The 19,657-nt window shown below is 44.3% G+C and overlaps 1 protein-coding gene across 4 annotated transcripts; it reads left to right on the top strand.

Annotated features, from left to right (window-relative positions):
* The first annotated feature begins 6,500 nt into the window (after positions 1 to 6,500).
* Positions 6,501 to 19,323, top strand: COPS8 (COP9 signalosome subunit 8). Of its 4 annotated transcripts, none has more exons than XM_086394193.1 (8): positions 6,501 to 6,656; positions 8,434 to 8,504; positions 9,604 to 9,652; positions 10,803 to 10,935; positions 14,374 to 14,481; positions 16,575 to 16,637; positions 17,584 to 17,631; positions 18,315 to 19,323. In XM_086394193.1, exons 1-8 carry the CDS (start codon positions 6,579 to 6,581, stop codon positions 18,392 to 18,394), a joined length of 630 nt encoding a protein of 209 aa, XP_086250319.1. In that variant the 5' UTR covers positions 6,501 to 6,578; the 3' UTR covers positions 18,395 to 19,323. The 4 variants fall into 4 exon arrangements, with proteins under 4 accessions (XP_086250319.1, XP_086250320.1, XP_086250321.1 ...); XM_086394195.1 differs by having other exon boundaries at positions 6,624 to 6,854; XM_086394194.1 differs by lacking the exon at positions 14,374 to 14,481.
* The last annotated feature ends 334 nt before the right edge of the window (positions 19,324 to 19,657 follow it).

Below are 19,657 nucleotides of genomic sequence, written 5' to 3'. Positions count from 1 at the left end.
AGCCACCCTAACCTTTCCAACCACCTGTCAGTGATGGAGCATCTCTTCTGAGGAGAGTTGGTAGAGAAAGGGCAGCTTGCACAAGGGGGCTAAGCCAGGGGGAATAGGTGTGCGACCTGCATCCTCCAGCCTTGGGGGCCCACACTTCCCTTCAGCACAGTGACCTATCCTTCCCGGACACCCTCCCGCATCCCTAGAGGCAGCATCCCCGGGGGAGAGGAGCTTCCTTCTGCTGGACCCTTCCCTAGTGCCTTGCTTTTGCACCGTCTGTATCTCTTCTGAGTCCTTCCTCCTGGAATTACTGCCTTCATTACCACACTGCCCTTTACCATACCCTTTTCATTTCTCCTATCACTCAAAGTTTAAGGGGAAAAAGATGATGGTGCAGAACCATCAGGAACAACTTAAAACGGAGTAGAGCCAGCACCGCCCTGGAAATCAGTCAGGCCTTCACTGCCATTTAGAGTTCCCTGGGTGAAGATCAAGTCTCATCTTAGGCCCCAGTTATTCCATTCACCCCATAGCCACGGCTCTCTCTTCCTCTCCCAAGACTCTCTTCCTCCCCTCTGTAGTTCCCAGCCTCCAGTTCCCAAATCCCTGTGCTTGTCTGCTAAGGAATAGTTTGGTCCTCTGAAAAACACCCCAAACTCTACCTCTAACTGGTAATCGTATTGCCAAAGCTTCATTGCGATTTTCTGTTCATCAAAAAATCATATGTTGTCTTCACCTTTTACCAACACAAAGTACCTGCCAAAGCTTTAAAATCATAGTTTTTCCTTTAAGTGATCAAATTTCTGGAACGGGCTGAGATGTTTTGAACTAGCTATTTTCCCACTGACTCTTCTTTTTTTTTAGCCAGAAATAGGTTGGGAGCCATTATCACACGTTGAAAATCGAAAATCCTGCTCCTCAAACTTAAATGAATGACCTCAGAATCATCTCTCCTCCCTTCTCTTTTTGCATGATTAATGAAATTTTGTTGCTTTATTCCTTCAGGAAACTCTACTTACACCAGCTGTTTGATACTTTCTTCCTATTCAAGGTTGGCAATTCTGTGAGGGGCTTTTGTGGTCATTTTTTATCTTTCTCTTCCATCTAAAGCCTTACTAAACACAACCATTTCCACATGGAAACAGTGTTGATTCTGCAAAAGTAATCAGTGAAGCCATCACTGTCTTGGAATCCTTAGAATTCTATCTTCCAGCTTGTGTTTGGTAAATGAGATTCACAGGGACAATGGAAACAAGAGCACAGAGATATATTTCAATGTGTTTGCTCTCTGCCACTCCAAAGAGTGCTGAAAATATTCCGCAGATATGGAATTTCCAGTGGACCCTCAGTGGTGGGAATTCAGCAAGACCCAATGTACGCACAAAGCAAGTGTGTTGTGTCTGCAGTTGAGTACTCTGGGTGCTGACAGCCCTGAAAGGCCACATTTTCCCTTAGAACCTGAACTGGCTTCACGTGTATGATGTAGAGAGTGGCATCCTAAGAAACATGGACAACCAAGGGCCTGGATCATATTCTTTCTTACTCATGTTACTTCCTCGTACGATGCCACTGAAAACAGTAACGTAACAGTGAACAGAGAGATGGGGCAACCCATGGTTCCTTCCGCTTTCAGTCCTTCCTTACGCATCAGTCAGCCTAAAGGTAGGGAGTACTAGTAGGGCTTCTGCAGAAAACAAAGTGCAGTAAAAACTGTGGAGTTCGTTTTGTGAAGCATGTCCACGGTTCTGATAAGGGCAAAATACATATACATACACGAGCTATCAAATACAAAATGTGATTTTTTATTTTTGTGATTCCACAAATGAGTCTAATGCAGTTTTATTTGCATTTAAAACTGACTTTGCAATGGCTGGATTGGGAATTTGGATTAGCAGATGCAAGCTATTATACATACATTATATAAACAACAAGATCCTACTGTATAGCACAGGGATTATTGTCAATATCCTGTAATAAAAAGTAGAGACTTCACTTTGCCAACAAAAGTCAATCTAGTCAAAGCTATGGTTTTTCCAGTAGTCGTGTACGGATGTGAAAGTTGGACCATAAAGAAGACTGAGCGCTGAAAAATTGGTGGTTTTATATTGTGCTGCTGGATAAAACTCTTGAGAGTGATTGGACAGCAAGGAGATCAAACCAGTCAATCTTAAAGGAAATCAACTCTGAATATTCACTGGGAGGACTGATGCTGAAGTTGAAGCTCCAATTCTTTGGCCACCTGATGTGAAGAGCAGAGTCATTGGAAAAGACCCTGATGCTGGGAAAGACTGAAGGCAAGAGCAGAAGTGGGTGACAGGATGAGATGGTTGGGTGGCAGCACCAAGTCAATGGACATGAGTTTGAGCAAGCTCCAGGAGCTGGTGATGGACAGGGAAGCCTGGTGTGCTGTGGTTCACGGAGTCACAAAGAGCTGGACACAGCTTAGGGCCTGAACAACAACAATGCTCAGTAAAAAACCATAGTGGAAAAGAATATGGAAAAATGGAAAACGATAATGACGAAGAACACATAGACACATATATACAACTGAATCACTTTGCCATACACCAGAAACTCGCACAACATTGTAAATCAACTATACTTCAATAAACAATTAAGCAAAACACAGTTGGCTTCACATACTATAAAACTGGATGGTAAAATTCATTCTAATAACTTAAAATGTTACTTTTTCTTTACTTAGCAGGTTTTAAAATGCTCTGAAAATTTAAGACATGTTGAATAAAGCGAAAAGTTTCATAAAGATTCTATTAATTTCAATGGTACTTTCCCCTGTTTCTTTAACAAGGGACAAGTGTTCTCAATTTGCTCCGGGACCACAGTGTAGCCAATGCTGCAGCATAGGACAAACGGAAGCCACTTTCCCGGTGGTTTAGCCAAGGGCAGCAAAACAGAGATGTAACTGAATAAGGCACAGTGTAACTTCACTAGCGACAAGCAGGGCTTCCTTGGCTCAGCTGTAAAGAATCCACCTGCCAATGCAGGAGATGCAAAAGACATGGGTTCACTCCCTGGTCCAGGAAGATCCCCTGGAGGAGGAACCCACTCCAGTATTCTTGCCTGGAGAATTCCTTGGATGGTGGAGCCTGGTGGGCTGCAGTCCATGGGGTCGCACAGAGTCATATAGGCCTGAGCACGCACAGCGGTAAGTACTGTGCAAATAACTAAGGAGGACAAGGATGGCCAAAGCAAGTCAGAAGGCATCCAGGAATTAGATTTTGAAACCCTGCCAGGTTAGAAATGGAGTACTTCCTGCCGTATCAGTCAACAAGGTCAGTCTTCAGGGATTCCAGCCCTCCAAATGTGAATTTCTGAGCCCTGAGGGCACCCAGGAAGGAGAACAATACCTGCTCATCTAGCAGCCATCAGATTGCAGCCACTCCCTACAGTGAGCACTGAGGAACTCAGAAAGTGAAACACACAGGAATATGGGCCCAGAGAGCTCAGATGCATGTGAAGGAATGACTTCAGCGAGCCCAGACTCTTGCATCTTCCTGTACACAGAAGAGCACTAAGTTCCTTAACTCAAGATATCTGGCTTTCTCTAAACAATGATAAGAAAGCCTTCCTCAGTGATCGATGCAAAGAAATAGAGGAAAACAATAGAATGGAAAAGTCTAGAGATCTCATCAAGAAAATTAGAGACACCAAGGGAATATTTCATGCAAAGGTGGGCACAGTAAAGGACAGAAACAGTATGGGCCTAACAGAAGCAGATGTTAATAAGAGGTGGCAAGAATACACAGAAGAACTGTACAAAAAAGATCTTCACGACCCAGATAACCACGATGGTGTGATCACTCACCTAGAGCCAGATATCTTGGAATTTGAAGTCAGGTGGGCCTTAGAAAGCATCACTATGAACAAAACTAGTGGAGGTGATGCAATTCCAGCTGAGCTATTTCAAGTCCTAAAAGATGATGCTGTTAAAGTGCTGTACTCAGTAGGCCAGCAAATTTGGGAAACTCAGCAGTGGCCATAGGACTGGAAAAGGTCAGTTTTCATTCCAATCCCAAAGATGGGCAATGCCAAAGAATGTTCAAACTAGTGCACAATTACACTTATCTCACACACCAGCAAAGTCATGCTCAAAATTCTCCAAGTGAGGCTTCAACAGTACATGAACCATGAACTTCCAGATGTTCAAGTTGGATTTAGAAAAGGCAGAGGAACCAGAGATCAAATTGCCAACATCTGTTGGATCATAGAAAAAAAAACAAGAGAACTCCAGAAAAACATCTACTTCTGCTTTATTGACTACACCAAAGCTTTTGACTGTGTGGATCACAACAAACTGTGGAAAATTCTTCAAGAGATGGGAATACAAGACCACCTTACCTGCCTCCTGGGAAATATGTATGAAGATCAAGAAGGAACAATTAGAACTGGATATGGAACGATGGATTGGTTCCAAATTGGGAAAGGAGGATGTCAAGGCTGTATATTGTCACCTTGCTTATTTAACTTATTTTCAGAGTACATCATTCGAAATGCCAGGCTGGATGAAGTACAAGCTGGAATCATGATTCCTGGGAGAAATATCAATAACCTCAGATATGCAGATGATAGCACCCTTTTGGCAGAAAGCAAAGAGGAACTGAAGAGCCTCTTGATGAAAGTGAAAGAGGAGAGTGAAAAAGTTGGCTTGAAACCCAGCACTCAAAAAACTAAGATCATGACATGCAGCCTCATCACTTCATGGAAATAGATGGGGAAACAGTGGAAATAGTGAGAGATTTTATTTTCTTGGGCTCCAAAATCACTGCAGGTGGTGACTGTAGCCATGAAATTAAAAGATGCTTGCTCCTTGGAAGCAAAGCTATGACCAACCTAGACAGCATATTAAACAGCAGAGACATCACTTTACTGACAAATGACCACTAGTTAAAGCTATGGTTTTTCCAGTGGTCATGTATGGATACAAGACTTGGACCATAAAGAAAGCTGAGTGCCAAAGAATTGATATTTTTGAACTGTGGTGTTGGAGAAGACTCTTGAGAGTCCCTTGGACTGCAGGGAGACAAAACCAGTCAATCCTAAAGAAAGTAAGTCCTGAATATTCATTGGAAGGACTGATGCTGAAACTGAAGCTCCTATACTTTGGCCACCTGATGCGAATAACTGACTCATTTGAAAAGACCCTGATGCTGGGAAAGATCAAAGGCAGGAGGAGAAGGGGATGATAGAGGATGCAATGGTTGGATGCCATCACTGACTCAATGGACATGAGTTTGAGCAAGCTCTAGGAGTTGATGATGGACAAGGAAGCCTGGTGCGCTGCAGTCCATGGGGTCACAAAGAGTCGAACACGACTGATCTGAATTGAACTGAATCTTTTGATGTTCAGACCACCTACCCTTTGTTGTAAGACTTCTGTATAACCTGACTCCTCCCTGCCCTGCTCTTTAGAGCAGTTCTCTTAGGACTACTTGAAAACACAACTCTCAATTTTTAAAGTTGTGGCTATTTTTTTTAAGCCAACACAAGCAATGTCAAACACTGGAGTTTAGGGATTTGCTGTTATTTTTATCATTTTCAGAAGAATAACGAGATCGGATCATGTTTCTGAAAATCTCATTTCGGCTGCAGTGGCCGCGTGGGGAGAGCAGCGCGACTGTAAGTCTACAGAATACTGCACCTTAGGGTTCGAAGGTCCAAGCCAGAGAAGCTCCACCTGGAGGCAAAAACGTGGGGGCCTGCAGGAGGGGAGCCCGGCAGGCAGAACTACAGCGCCTTCACTGCTGTGGGAGGGCTGCTGAAGGAGCAGGTGTAGGCGGAAACAAAAGCTAGTTTAAACGTTTAAGTTTGCAAGGTCTCAAAGTAGACTTTAAAAAGTCTTCAGTTCAGCTCAGCTCAGTCGCTCAGTCGTGTCCGACTCTGCGACCCCATGGACTGCAGCATGCCAGGCCTCCCTGTCCATCACCAACTCCCAGAGTTTACCCAAACTCATGTCCGTGGAGTCAGTGATGCCACCCAACCAACTAATCCTCTGTCGTCCCCTTTTCCTCCTGCCTTTGATCTTTCCCAGCACCAGGGTCTTTTCCAGTGACTCAGTTCTTCGCATCAGGTGGCCAAAGTATTGGAGTTTCAGCTTCAGCATCAGTCCTTCCAATGAATATTCAGAACTGATTTCCTTTTAGGATGGACTGGTTGGATCTCCTTACAGCCCACGGGATTCTCAAGAGTATTCTCCAACACCACAGTTCAAAAGCATCAATCCTTCGGCGCTCAGCTTTCTTTACAGTCCAACTCTCACATCCATACACGACCACTGGAAAAACCCCAACTATGCACAGAACTCCTCCCGCCCAGCCTTTGCCATGTGCTGGGACCGCGGCTCCCAGAAGCCGGGTCAGTCCTCCAGAGCACCGAGAGGGCGGGTCAGAGCGGCGGCGACCCCGTCCCCGTCGCAGCGACGTCTGATGACGCAGCGGAACCAACGGGGCGCTTGCGCAGGGGCGCTCGGCGGCGCCGTCGGCTTTTACGTCATCGCGGGCGCGACGCCCCGAGGGACAGAGTGGGGCCTGGTTCTGCTGAGGAGGCGCGGCGGGGGACCGGCTTGGAAAATGCCAGTGGCGGTGATGGCGGAAAGTTCCTTTAGTTTCAAAAAGTTGCTGGATCAGTGCGAGAACCAGGAGCTCGAGGTAGCAGTCGGCCTGGTGGGGTCGCGAGGCCTCGGGCGGCCTCGGTCTCCAGGGTAACGGGGCCTGGGGCCCGTGGGGCTCGGGGCCGGCGCCTGGAGGGCGCGGGAGCTGGCGTGAGAATCCCGGGGGTCTGGGCTGAGCGCCCGGGCCTGGTCCCCCCAGACTCACCGGGAGCCTTTCGCTGTTTGTGTTCAGCTAGTGAGTCCGGAACCACTGTGCGTCCTTGCCCCTCACACCCTCCATACGCTTCTGTGCTGGACTAAACGCCCTTCCTCTGCGCTGTGCGGAGAGGTGCAGAAATGTGGGTTTATTAAGACTGTAGTGCAGGCACAGGCACAGACGGAGGTGTGACCGCTGTAGCCTTTGCTTGATTCAGAAAGCCGTTCTTAGTCTCACGTTAGCTCGGAAGCTTGCCGTTTGTCGTGTGTGTGTCTCTCAGTCGCGTCCGACTCGTGTGTGTGTGGGGTGTGTGTGTGTCGCTCAGTCGTGTCCGGCGCGTGTGTGTGTGGTGTCTGTGTGTGTCGCTCAGTCGTGTCCGACTCATTTGTGTGTGTGTGTGTGTGTGGTGTGTGTGTGTCTCTCAGTCGAGTCCGACTCGTGTGTAGGGGGGGGGTGTGTGTGTGTCGTTCAGTCGTGTCCGACTCGTGTGTCCGCGTATGTGTGTGGTATCTGTGTGTGTTGCTCAGTCGTGTCCTACTCGTGTGTGTGTCGTGTGTGTCCTCTTGTGTGTGTGTGTGTGTCCTACTCTTGTGTGTGTGGCTTAGTGTGTCCGACTCTTTTGCGTGTGTGTGTTGTGTGTTTCACTCAGTCATATCCGAGTCTTTCGTGTGTGTGTGGCTTAGTGTGTACGACTCGTGTGTGTGGTGTGTGTCATTCAGTCGTGTCCGAGTCTTTTGTTCGTGTGTGTGTCCCTCAGTCGTGTCTGACTCTTTTGCACCTGTGTGTGTGGTGTGTGTGTCGCTCAGTTGTGTCCGACTCTTTTGACCCCAGGAGTCCACAGGCTCCTCTGTCCTTGGAATTCTCTGGGGAGGAATACTGGCGTGGGTTGTCATGCCCTCCTCCAGGGGATCTTCCCCACCCAGGGATGGAACCCTGGTCGTTGTCCGCATTGCAGGCAGATTCTTTACTAGTCTGAGCCACCAGGGAAGCCCCTTGTCTTCAGAAGGACAGGTGAACATTGTATCACGCAACTACTAAAGTAATAAGGTTTTTTTCGAGGAAAGGCACTTAATGGCATTTATAGTGTTGATATAAAAAGTTAATTAACCAAAGGAGACAGCTGCCAGAAGCAGCAGCTCTCCAGTAGACACTTTATAGATGTCTTCTGAATGAACTGAAATTGAGTGAGGAGAAGAATGTTTTTGTAACTCAGCTCTTTTGTAACTCAGCTAATGTTTTTCTCTTTATTATGTGTTTACTTAGATATTCAATGTATTTGGTATCGTGGGCAGAATTAATCATATTGCTTTAGGAATCTGTTGGAGACATTTCTTATAGTAGTACAACAAAGTAAGAATTTGAAAATTGGGAAAGGGATTGCGTTTAAATATTCTTGTGTATATGAATACACAGAGGCCCAGACAGAGGAGTCGCAGCTGAAGAAAGAGCTAAGTGTAATCCTCTGGGTTTAGTGTCTGATGCTTCCTACACCGTTTCTCCATCCATAATAACAACTGCTACAAAGTATGCTTACTCTTTAGGTGACTTAAGAAAACACTTTTTAAAATATAAAAGAATAAATGAGGTTTATTTCTCTTTGTTTTTTTTGGCCTTATAGGCTCCAGGAGGAATTGCTACACCCCCAGTGTATGGTCAGCTTCTAGCTTTGTATCTACTCCATAATGACATGTAAGTACCTTCTACCTAAAGCTGAGAGAAGCGTCTTCCTCAGGATATTATTCTTACATTGAAGTAGTATCACTGAAACATGGGTCCAAGGAGCTTGTTTCATGTATTGAATCATGACTTCAGAAATTATCATTAGGCTGAGTTGTTTTAAAATACACCTGTTTTATATATGTCTTCTAAGAAACATTCCAGTTTATTATGAGAAACTGCAGTGTCAATAAATTCCTTTAAATCTGTTGATCTTTTTTTCCCTCTGGTTATCAAACCTGTATTTTTTATGACCTCTGTTTATTTAACTTCCCGTGTAATCAGTAGACTAAGAGAAACTAAAAGGGGAAGTTGAGAAAGCCAAAAGGAATTTGTTATCAATGTATAACATTTCTTGAAAGGTTTTGTTTTGTAATTATTCCTAGTTCATGTTCATTGAAGAAAAGTGGGAAAGTATAATTGTGCAAAAAGAGTCCCTTGTAGTGCTGCGTCCCACTGATGGTTACTGTTAAATTTTGCTTTAAATTCTTCTAAACCTTTTCATTTTGTACCTTTTAAACTAAACCGAGGTTTTCATTACTCATGTAGCATACAAATTATGTTTCCTGTTTTATAATGCTTTCGTCATATGCTTCTTGTCATTCAAGCTTCCAAACTCTTTGAAAAAAGAAAAAGCTGCCTTGAAGTTTTGGTGCCTGTATGCTCACTCGTAGGGGGAGAGGTCATGATAAGGAGAAAAGCGTTGTGTACTATGCATATTGTTAGGAATGCTAGGCCTTTGAAAGTGTATGAATTGGTTTATTTTATATATGAATGGTTTAGACAGTTCTATCTAAGTCTTTACATTGTTGCCTCAATTTAAGATATGAATTATTAAAAAGTTTACTAAAAATGGCAGAATATTAGTTTGATAAAAATATTTCATGTCTTATCTGGAAAACCACTCTTACTTTCCCTGGACAAATTCATGTAAAACTAAATTTCATTTTGTATTGTATAGAGAATTTTAAAGTATACTTCTGTGTGTTTGCAGTGGGATCTAAAACTTTAATTATTTACTGAGGCGATTTTTTTAACATTGCTTGTTCTTTCTTGGGGGGATGTAAATTAGGAACAATGCAAGATATCTTTGGAAAAGAATACCACCTGCTATAAAATCTGTAAGTATTCCTCAGAATATCTTACTGCTTCAATATAGTGATGCCATTCACTTAAAAAGCAAAGTTTCTGTTTTCTTTTCCATGTGATTCACGAAAGGTATTAAACTGCCTTTAAATTTAAAGAATAGATCTAGATTCCTCTAATCTTAATTTCCCTTGGATGGAGTAAAAATCTGTGCTCAGCTCCTTCCGATCAGGTTTCCTAACATACTTTATAGGTGTCACTTTACCTGACAAACAACCGGCTTAGTTTAGATAGAAGTTTGGGTTTTGTTTTATTATTTTATTTTTAACTGATTTGTGCAGTTTTCTAAATGTTATTTATTTTGCAAGTAATATTATTTACAAGAATACTCTTAACAATAATAGTTATTCAGAGCATTAAGATTTTTTTTTTTTGGTAACTAGGATTTTAGATTTCTTGTATTTCATGAGAGAGTAGATGAACTCACTTAATAGTTTCTTCCAAGATGGAAAGAAGTAAATTTTTGATTTCTGATGATCCACTGTGTCTCACATAAATGTGAAGTGAGTTTCTTGTATGTTCACAAAACATTAACAAGAATTTACCTAAATCCCTTTCTTCATTATTGATATTCAGCAGCAGACCAGATTAGTATTTGTACTCTTTTTCCTCCACATTCCATTAAGTAAGTTTGGAATGTTCCTCCAGTGTCATTGACTTAAAGATATAAATTATATGCATAGTTTCAGTGTTATTAGTAGAAATGCTATCCTTCTGCTACATTTTATGACATCTTAGATTGAGAGTCTATATCATTAGCCATTTTGCTATTACTTTTGCCCTTAGGTGTATGTATTTTATGTACATGTATATATAGATGTTAGGTGTTCTATATGTTATATATATGAAATGTAAATAAAACATCTGTTTAAAAAAGTGTTTTATATAATTCCTAAATTATATGAAATATTTTTGGAATACTTTCGTGTGCCTTAATTTTTTAATAAAAATCAGTATAAAATATGCCAATAAATTCTATAGTAGTAATCAGAGCGTTTAAACACCTTTTTGAAAGTGATGGGGCCGAAGCAGTTACAGCTCTTAAATGCTGCATTATGTTTTAAGCTTCAGTTGTTGGTATATGTGCAGAGTGAGTGTCCTCAAAGGCAGTAACCTTTCTTGCAGGCAAACTCGGAACTTGGGGGGATCTGGTCAGTTGGCCAGCGGATCTGGCAGAGGGACTTCCCCGGGGTCTACAGCACCATCAACGCCCATCAGTGGTCTGAGGCCGTCCAGCCAATCATGGAAGCTCTCAGAGGTAGTGTCCTCTGTGAATAAGAAATGAGACTGGACCTTAAGTGTTGGAGTAACTCAGTGTGTTTGAAAAATAGATATTTTGCTTGGTGAATTGGGGAAGTTTTCAGAATTCTTTTTTAAATTTGCTAAAATCGTGCTTTGATTTCATGTCACTTGAGTTTGTATCAGCAGTTGAGGGCCTTGCTGCCTCTTAATTTAACTCTAGACTGAAGTTGCTTATCAGTAAGAAATGATTTTTCCCACTGAAATGAAATTTTATAATATTCCAGTAAGTTCAAGGGAGTAAGATTTAAACCCCACATATTTGAAAGTAGAGACTGCTATGGACTCTGTGAACCTCAGCCTTTCATGGACTTTCTTCCACTTCTGAATTTATGACTAATCAATTTAGTATATAGATACTCAAACTTTTCTTTAACCCTTTTTTTTTAATCACAAGTTAATGCAGTGTAGCACAGCAGAACTCTGCCCTGCCCCTCTCTCTCCATTCTCCCACCCCCGTGTTGCTTCCTCTTTTATGTGCTGGTATACCGTCACTTCGTATTGTTGCCTTGTGTCTCTGGTTAATCCCTGCCTTCATTATCCACTCTCCTGCTCTGGAGGGTCAGTGAGCAGGAATTCTTGAATACTGCTCATCACTCTGGCAAGGGATGTCAGCTTTTCAGGGGAGAGAAGGCAAAGATCGCCTCTGAAGTGTACCGCATTCTTGGCTTGGTAACGCAGCACAGTGTGCGTGACAAGCAGGAGAATAGGCTGCCCTGGCGCAGGAGGGGTGGCTTTGGATATTCCCACAGGAAATAACCTTGGCGTCATTGCGTATGTCCTGAGAAATTCAGATCCAGAGCAAGACGGAGGGGGTTGAGGAAGTACATCCCCTGCCCTGCGGAGCCACGTTCACCCAGCGAGCCCAGGTGCCAAGGCCTGGGTGGCCAGCCTCCCTGGGGTTTAAGGGCAGAGGTGGGTTGCGAAGGGCAGCTGGCTCACCTTCCCCTCTGTCTCTAGCACTGGCGTTGGCAGTTCCTGGTAGATCATAGGCACACTGAAGTATTCGTTGAGCAACAGAATAAGCGGTCTCTCAAGGTCTCCCCAAGACTTTGTCCCGGGAAGAACTGCCAGCGATACTAGGTGCCAGCTCAACTTAGTCCACCTTCCTGCTTGTGATGCGTGCCCTCCTGAGGCTGCACATCTCACTGCTGAGGTTCCCGGTGCCCGGCCAGGATGCAGACGTCAGGCTCGTTTGTGCTGAGGGGTTGAAGGCGGCCTGAGGGTCTCGGCCTCTGGCCGGTGCCGTGGTTCACGCAGCCTTTACGCCTGCTGCCTTGCCCTTCTGCTCTGCCTTCCCCTGGGTGTTCCTCTTCTCTCCACTCTGTTTCGCTTTCATTCACATTCTTTTCTTGTTCTGTTCCCTTTTTCAACTCTGAAAATCTGACCAGAGTACTTGAACCTGAAAGTAAATGTTTGTAAGATACGGGAGGCTTATCGAGTGCACGTAGCTTTTGCTGCACACTTGTGATTCCTCTTTCATTGTTGCTCTGGGTTCTTTTCCGTTGCATGTCTGTAGCTTTCAATAGAGAAAAGCTCCGTTATCTCTCAGCTGTGTTAGAAGTCCACTTTAAGGTCATTTGCTGAAAATAGGAATGAAGGAAGGAGTTGGAAGAGAAGCAAATAATGGCTCAGTGAAAGCTGCGGAGGCAGTTAGGCTCAGGGAGAAAGGAAGCCACAGGATCGCCTCTCAGCGATGTTGAAGGAAGAGGAGAGCCCAAAGGCTGGGGTCGGGCCCACCTGGGTTCCCGTGAGACCTTCCACAAGCCTGTGTGCAGCACACCCTTCCTTAGAGGTGCTGGGCACCTTGGGGGATCAAAGGACGTGAAAGCCCGCCTGTAGAGAAGTCCGGGGGTGGGGGCGGGGGGGGTGTGGAGGGGAGGGCTGCAGTGCCCACTGTGGGTGGTAAAAGATTGCCTGTTAAGTAAGTAAGTGATGCTATGAGATCAGAGAAGGGCGGAGATGGCAGTGAGCTCCAGCGCGGAGTTTATAGATAGACCCAGGAAGAGAAGAGAGGGCGGTTCAGACCGCATAGTGAGGCAAGCGCAGCGCCTCAGGCTGAGCACAGTGCTGAGGAGGCGCAAGCAGAACCAGCGGGCTGCTTGGAGCAGAGGGTGTCTGCGGGGGTTGGTGTGGCTGTAAGTGTCTCAGGAGTGGGGGGCGGGTTTTCTTATGTTCAGGGCTGTCTTGTATGTGTACACTTGCCTATTAAATGTGGAAGGTAAACTCCATGATTCCTAAGCATGTCGAAGTCACGTGGAGGAGCTTTTGTGTCACTGAAGGATGGGCTGAAGACAGGCCAGCTGGGCTCTTTTTCTACCATTCCTTTATTGTCTCTGCTTCATCCCTGAATTACTTAATGTGGAAATTTAAGCCTGGGGGAGCCCGTGTGTGGTCTCTAGGGAAGTTTTGTTGCTGGAATTGTTTACAGCCCCTTCCTGTGGGGCTCAGGGCTCCACCTTGGGATTTGCACTTGAATGATGTCAAGTCAAGAGTTCAGAGCAGACTTGAAAGTTAGGAAGGGGGCTCTGGTTATCAGGTTTGTTCAGCGGCTCCCAGCTGTGATCCTGTGTCAGAAACTCTGCTGAGAAAGGACCCCTGATCATGGGAGAAGGTAACTTCTGCTCCATTCAGTCCAGTGTTTGTAAGTGGAATAAAGAGAAATTTTGAAATATACATCCCAAATACAAATGAAATTTTCTTAGAATTGGAGTCCTAGCCATAGTAACTTTTTTCCATCTTTGTAATTTTTGTTATCACCTGAGTTTTTTTTAACCTGAGATGTTTTTCATTCAGAGGAAGTGTAAGAAATGCATGTTCCCTGGTGGTTCAGCTTCCCTTACGGCTCAACTGGTAAAGAATCCACCTGCAATGTGGGAGACCTGGGTTCAATCTCTGGGTTGGGAAGATCCCCTGGAGAAGGGAAAGGCCACACTCTCCAGTACTCTGGCCTGGAGAACTCCATGGACTGTATAGTCAGTGGGGTCACAAAGAGTTGGACACCGCTGAGCAGCTTTCACTTTCACTTTCTTTGGTGGTTCAGTGGTGAAGACCCCACCTGCCAATGAAGGAGCTGCAGGGGACACAGGTTCCATCCCTGGGTCTGGAAGATCCCCTGGAGGAGGGCATGGCAACCCGCTCCAGTGTTCTTGCCTGGAGACTCCCATGGACGGGGAACAGAGTTGGACTCAACTGAATGATTTAGTGTGTTGGTTCAACAATATTTGAGCCCTTCTTACATGTTAGGTGCCTATAGCTGTGCCTGTGAATGCAGAAATCTTCAGGTTGATCTAGTTTTTCTTATCAAAGTTGGAGAAGGGCTGGGATGTAGTTTGTGTGTTTCAAAACTGGCAGCTCTTTTGGTTCACTGTCTGCCAAATCTTCACTCCCACGACAGATGCAACCCGGAGACGAGCCTTCGCCCTGGTCTCCCAAGCCTATACCTCCATCATCGCCGACGATTTCGCAGCCTTTGTTGGACTCCCTGTGGAGGAGGCTGTGAAAGGTATTTGGGGCCTACTTTCTGCTTTCAAAGAAAATGGAATGTAAATCATAGGTCCACAAGCCCTTATCTGAAGCCTTTGGGACAGGACACATTTTGGAATTTAGGTCGTGTGTGTTGTTTAAAAAGGTGATAGGAGACATACACCGCACGGCTCCCAGGCAGCCAGCACCTGGTGACCAAGCCCACTCGTAGTTCCCGCAGAGCACACGTGTCCCCGCAGTTGGCGTGAGAGGAGACTGTGCATAGACTTCGGGGTCTACATGAGTTTTGCCACCACATGAGTTAAAGAAAGGTTTTTGATTCATAGAATTTTTTGGACGTCTGAGTGTGAATAAGAAATATTGGGTTTGTGTTTACCTGTAAAGTGCTTTTTACCAAAGATAGGCACCATTTAAAGATGTCTTAAAACAGGAGCTTTGTGAAAGAATGCATTGCCATTTCTATGAGATTAAAAAGTGACTTTATCTTTGAGATGAGGCCTTGTTGCATGTGATAACTCTATTAATAACTCTTTCCGTACTGAACCTCCTTACTGTTTGTATAGTTACTTCTTATCATGGCACCCGTGGTCTGACCCCTGAATATTTTCTACTTTTATCTCTAATACCTTTGATCAACTTCTACTCTCTACTAAACAGTGGTGAGCCCTCCAAGTTGATGTCCAGGAAGGAAAAATTAGAGCTGCTGTTGACTAACGGAGGGAGGGAGAAGGAAGGTGGAGAGAACTGTAGGTCATTGGAGGAAAGAGGCAGTGGATGAAGGTGTAGGCTCAAGTGTTTGATGACATTCCCACCACTGAGCCCCCGATTACATCATAGCTTTTACAGGTGGTAGAACATGTGTGTGACATGGAGGAAAATTCAGGGTGTGCACGTCATATGCTCTTAAATGTGCTGGGTGGGTAACATTATATTCATAATTCTAAGCTTAAACTTCGTTAACGTCTTTATGTATTTTCCTTTGAAAATCAGCATGGAGGTGGGGTTTGTTTTAATGGATCTGGGCCCATAGAAACGTTGTTTCACCCTTCTTAGTGAAGGCAGGCTCCTCCTCGTACGCCTTTTCAGCCCAGTTCTTCGTCACCATTTCTTACCAGTAACCTCGAGGTGTCTGCACCCACTCTCACCCGCTGGTTTCCAGATGTGCGTCTGCATTTCCATTTCTCAGGTCCCGACCAGCCTACCCTCCCCTGGCCAGGTCGCTGTAGAATGTTAATACTGCAGGTGTCTTGCGGCATTCTTCTATGGGGTTGGGCATTTTGGATTCTCCAGTCGAAATGTGTCTCCATTAAGCACCACGTGTCATAAATCTCCAAGGCCTGCCACAGTCATAGGTGCATAAATGGCAGGCTAATGGATGTCCTTGGAGGAAATCACACTGTCACTTAGGCGCACAGACATGTGTTTTGACTCTTCTTTTAAAACTAATCCATAATTTATTAATTATAGATTAAAATATATTAAAATTAATCCATAATAAATAATATATCCCAAAGTCCATACTTGACGACTGTCTTCCTGTGATCCTGGTCCACTTCACCATGCTAGCTGTGCAACCTAAGACAAGTTCCTGGGATTCTCTGAGCTTCATTTTCCGCATCTGTGCAGTTATGATGAGCTTTACAGAGCTATCAGATGACTGCATAACATGATCCCTGTAGGAGCGCCCAGCGCAGTACCTGCTGACCAGCCTCCGTGTGGTGTCGGTATGCTGTTTTTATCCTCACTGTCATCTTTGTTATTCCTGATGTCAGGATTAGAGAGAGTACTGTAGACGTCTTCCTTATGTCTCTTTTTAATAGTTTGATCTGGTTAATACCGTAATACATATATTATAGAAAACTGATCACTTTTTAGTGATTATGTCAGCCTGATAGAATAAAATGAGGCTTTCATGGATGTTTCAGAAAGGTATTTCCCAAATAAGTTCCCATGAGAATGCTGTCTCTAGGATACCTCTGTAGTGAAATACACGTTACAGGTTCATCTACCACGTTGGACCTCCCGTACAGGTAACATCATTGATATGTTGTGGATCTTGTAAGTAGAGTTTCTGTTTTTAAAATACATTTCTGTGTTAAATACACGATTTAGGTATCCTCGAGCAAGGCTGGCAAGCCGACTCCACCACAAGGATGGTCATGCCCAAGAAGCCAGGTAGGTGGAGCTGCTCGTCCGCCGCGCAGCCTGAACTCTGAGGCCGCTGCAGGTTTCGGGTGTTGCCTGTGAATAATTTGATACAAAATTCTGCCATGCCAACAGCAGGAAAGTAACTCATATTTAATACACATAGAGGGTGATGGACACTTAGGGTAGAAAGGATCTTAAAGATTATCTGGTTTTACTTTAATTTTTTTAATGTATTTTGTTCATTAAAAACCTGTATGTATATGTTTCTATAATCCTTATTACAACTTAATTTTGACTAAACATTAATCTCTCATCCTTTTATTTATTGGGCCATTTCTCACTGCTTATTTTTAATACCTAAACTGCTGCCTTTTAAAATGATACTTAAAATATTCAGAAATTCCCCTTTTCTCTTCATGTTGTAAACATGTAGACTCTTCTCCTAAACAAGACTTTGAGTGGCTTTAAGTTTCACAAAATTAAGTTATCTGGCCTGCTCAGGCCTTAACAATTGGGCCTGTCCTCATTGTCTCCATCTGAGTTCCTGGTCCCTGAGCCTTCCTCTCTGAAATGAGCCACTTGCCTTGCTGCTTACCAGGAATGTCCTTTTCTGCTATGGCTTTAGAGCTGGGCTCCGTGCCCATCTCCATAAACGCTCAGATCGGCTCCCTCCCAGAGTTCCACCTGCTCTGGATTCCTATTGTTCAGATGTTGTTGACCCCACGGTAAGGAAGTACACAAACTGCCGTGTGCGCGGCCCTTTGAGGGTGCAGGAGAGGGGTCAGACGAGGGCCCAGCCAATGTACGTGGTGAGAGAACGCTGCTGTAGTAAAAAGACCAGAGTGATCAGGTAGAGCGTGCTTGCTGTTTCTCTGAGAAGTGAATGGCTGGGATGCCACTGCATTGGAAATGCCCTGTTCTGTGTGAAGGCTCTGGGCAGGGCCTCTGTAACCGGGCTCTGTGTTTGGTTCAGTTGCAGGGGCCCTGGATGTTTCCTTCAACAGGTTTATTCCCTTATCAGGTAAGTGTGTTCATGTGCTCATTTTAAAAGTACTTCGTTACTTTTCTCTCTTGTTTTTGTAGTATTTCTTTTTGTTAGCTCTCATCTTGTAGACAAAGGGGTTAAATCCTAGCATGGTATTTATAGTACTCCATCCAGTCACAAGGTTGCACGGGGGCTCCCCTCTGTAGCCTCCCTCGCGGCAGTGGGCCCCTCCCACTGACATGGTGTCATGTCAGGCAGGCCTGATGGAGCCCCTCGCCAGCCCTGACTCAGACTTGGCCCCGGGCCGACGTGTGAGAACTAAGCTTTTTGAAAAAGGGATCCTCTGTGGGTTTTCTTTTCACTGACCATTTAATATTCTGTGTGGTAAGAACTGGGTGATTATTAAATTAATGTCATATGGGGAGGGGTCTTTCCAAGAAGAGCTGTGTTCTCTTGGGAGAGGTGTTGCCTGGTAAAAGTGTTTCTAACCTTCACGTGGAAACTTGAGTAACAACAGAACCAAACATGCCTCTATTCCCAGTTTGGGAAAACTACTCATAGAAGTTGAGGCTTCTTAGCTTGTTTTTTTTAAATGTCCAAGATCAAGGCACATCTAAGAAAGTTTCCTTCTTCATAAGTAAAAGGCATTGGAGGGTGTCAGTGGCAGGACCACGGCTTTGTGACCCTGGTGTCTGACTGTGTTTCTCTCTAACGTGCAGAGCCCGCCCCTGTTCCACCCATCCCCAACGAGCAGCAGTTAGCCAGACTCACCGATTATGTGGCTTTCCTTGAAAACTGACCATTCTGAGTTCAAGATCCACCTTCAGAAGCCTGAATACTGACAAGTAGAGAAATGTAAAATTTTTATTTTCAATTTTATTGGATGGATGAATCACCTCGGCATACTTTACTGAGTATGTGATAAAATACATATATAATATCAAGTATATTATATATATTTTGTCCTTAAAACATGCTGAATGGTTGTTGAAACATTTCTCGTTTTGTAATGTTTGACAATTTGGAGTCCAGCAGTATTACGCAGTTTATATTTCCTAGTGACTCGTGAATACAGCCCTCCTGCGTCTTGTAGAACAGTGGTCGTCAAGTGCCGTTCCTGCCGCAGCGCCCAGCGTGTCCTCCCGCCTGCACCGTAGGTCGGTAGTCGCCGTGGTGCGTTGCGGTGTGAGGAGGACACCCCAGAGGCAGTGTCTGCATTGCTGGGGATGGTAATTCACACCCACTTTGGAGACTGTGCTCTTTTCCTCTGCCCACCTGAGAATCACAAATACAAAATGCCGAGACCGAGCTGAGGAACAAGACCATTTCCCTGGTAAACCAGTTTGCTTTAGATTTTTTTCTGAGAGCGTGAGTACATCCATTGCTGGCTGTGGAGGGCTTGCCATGAAAGTGCGACTTATTTAAGACATTTGTGAGAAGTATGGAGCTGTAATATTTCCTTTCAGAAGAAGGGAGATGTCAGTGTGGAATGCATTGTTGGGGAAAGAAGCTATTACATGATACACTTTGTACAACTGGTCTGCAGCCTATAGGTTGCTTATGTTTATGCCTTGGGTCAGGTTCTGCCCATGGGAGAAATACTGAACACGTCTTTCCTTTTTTTGTGTGACAGCCCTCTGAACATTTGAAGTTGTGTATTGTATTTTCAGGTTAAATCCACCCCCTAGTTCATTTATTCTGCATTTGTTCAATAAATATTTAATTGAATTCTTCAGCTGTTTTACTGAAGGTAGTTTCTAGAGGTGTCACTATCCTGTCTTCCTGCGGATGTGTTCTAGTTTGTCATTGTCTCTATTAAAGTACAAATTTCTTAATTATAGAAATGACCCATATAGTGGTAGTGACCTGACTCATGTTTTCACTCATTTAAAATCTACTTTACTGGCTATTTCAGCTACTGTTAACATTTAAATGTTAATGTTAAATGTTAATGGTTACTTTAAATACCTTTTAAGTTAAGGTTTTGCTGTGCTGGGCTTCTTGATCATGAAAGACTAGGAGTAGCGAGGTGCCTTTGTATAAACTAGAGTAAACCGTTGGT

Source organism: Bos grunniens, chromosome 3, assembly GCF_055505025.1.
Source record: "Bos grunniens cultivar Pamir isolate PY7600 chromosome 3, Bosgru_T2T1.0, whole genome shotgun sequence".
NCBI classification, from domain to species: Eukaryota; Metazoa; Chordata; class Mammalia; order Artiodactyla; family Bovidae; genus Bos; species Bos grunniens.
The sequence above is the reverse complement of the archived record's forward strand: the minus strand, read 5'-3'. Positions and strand labels throughout refer to the sequence as shown.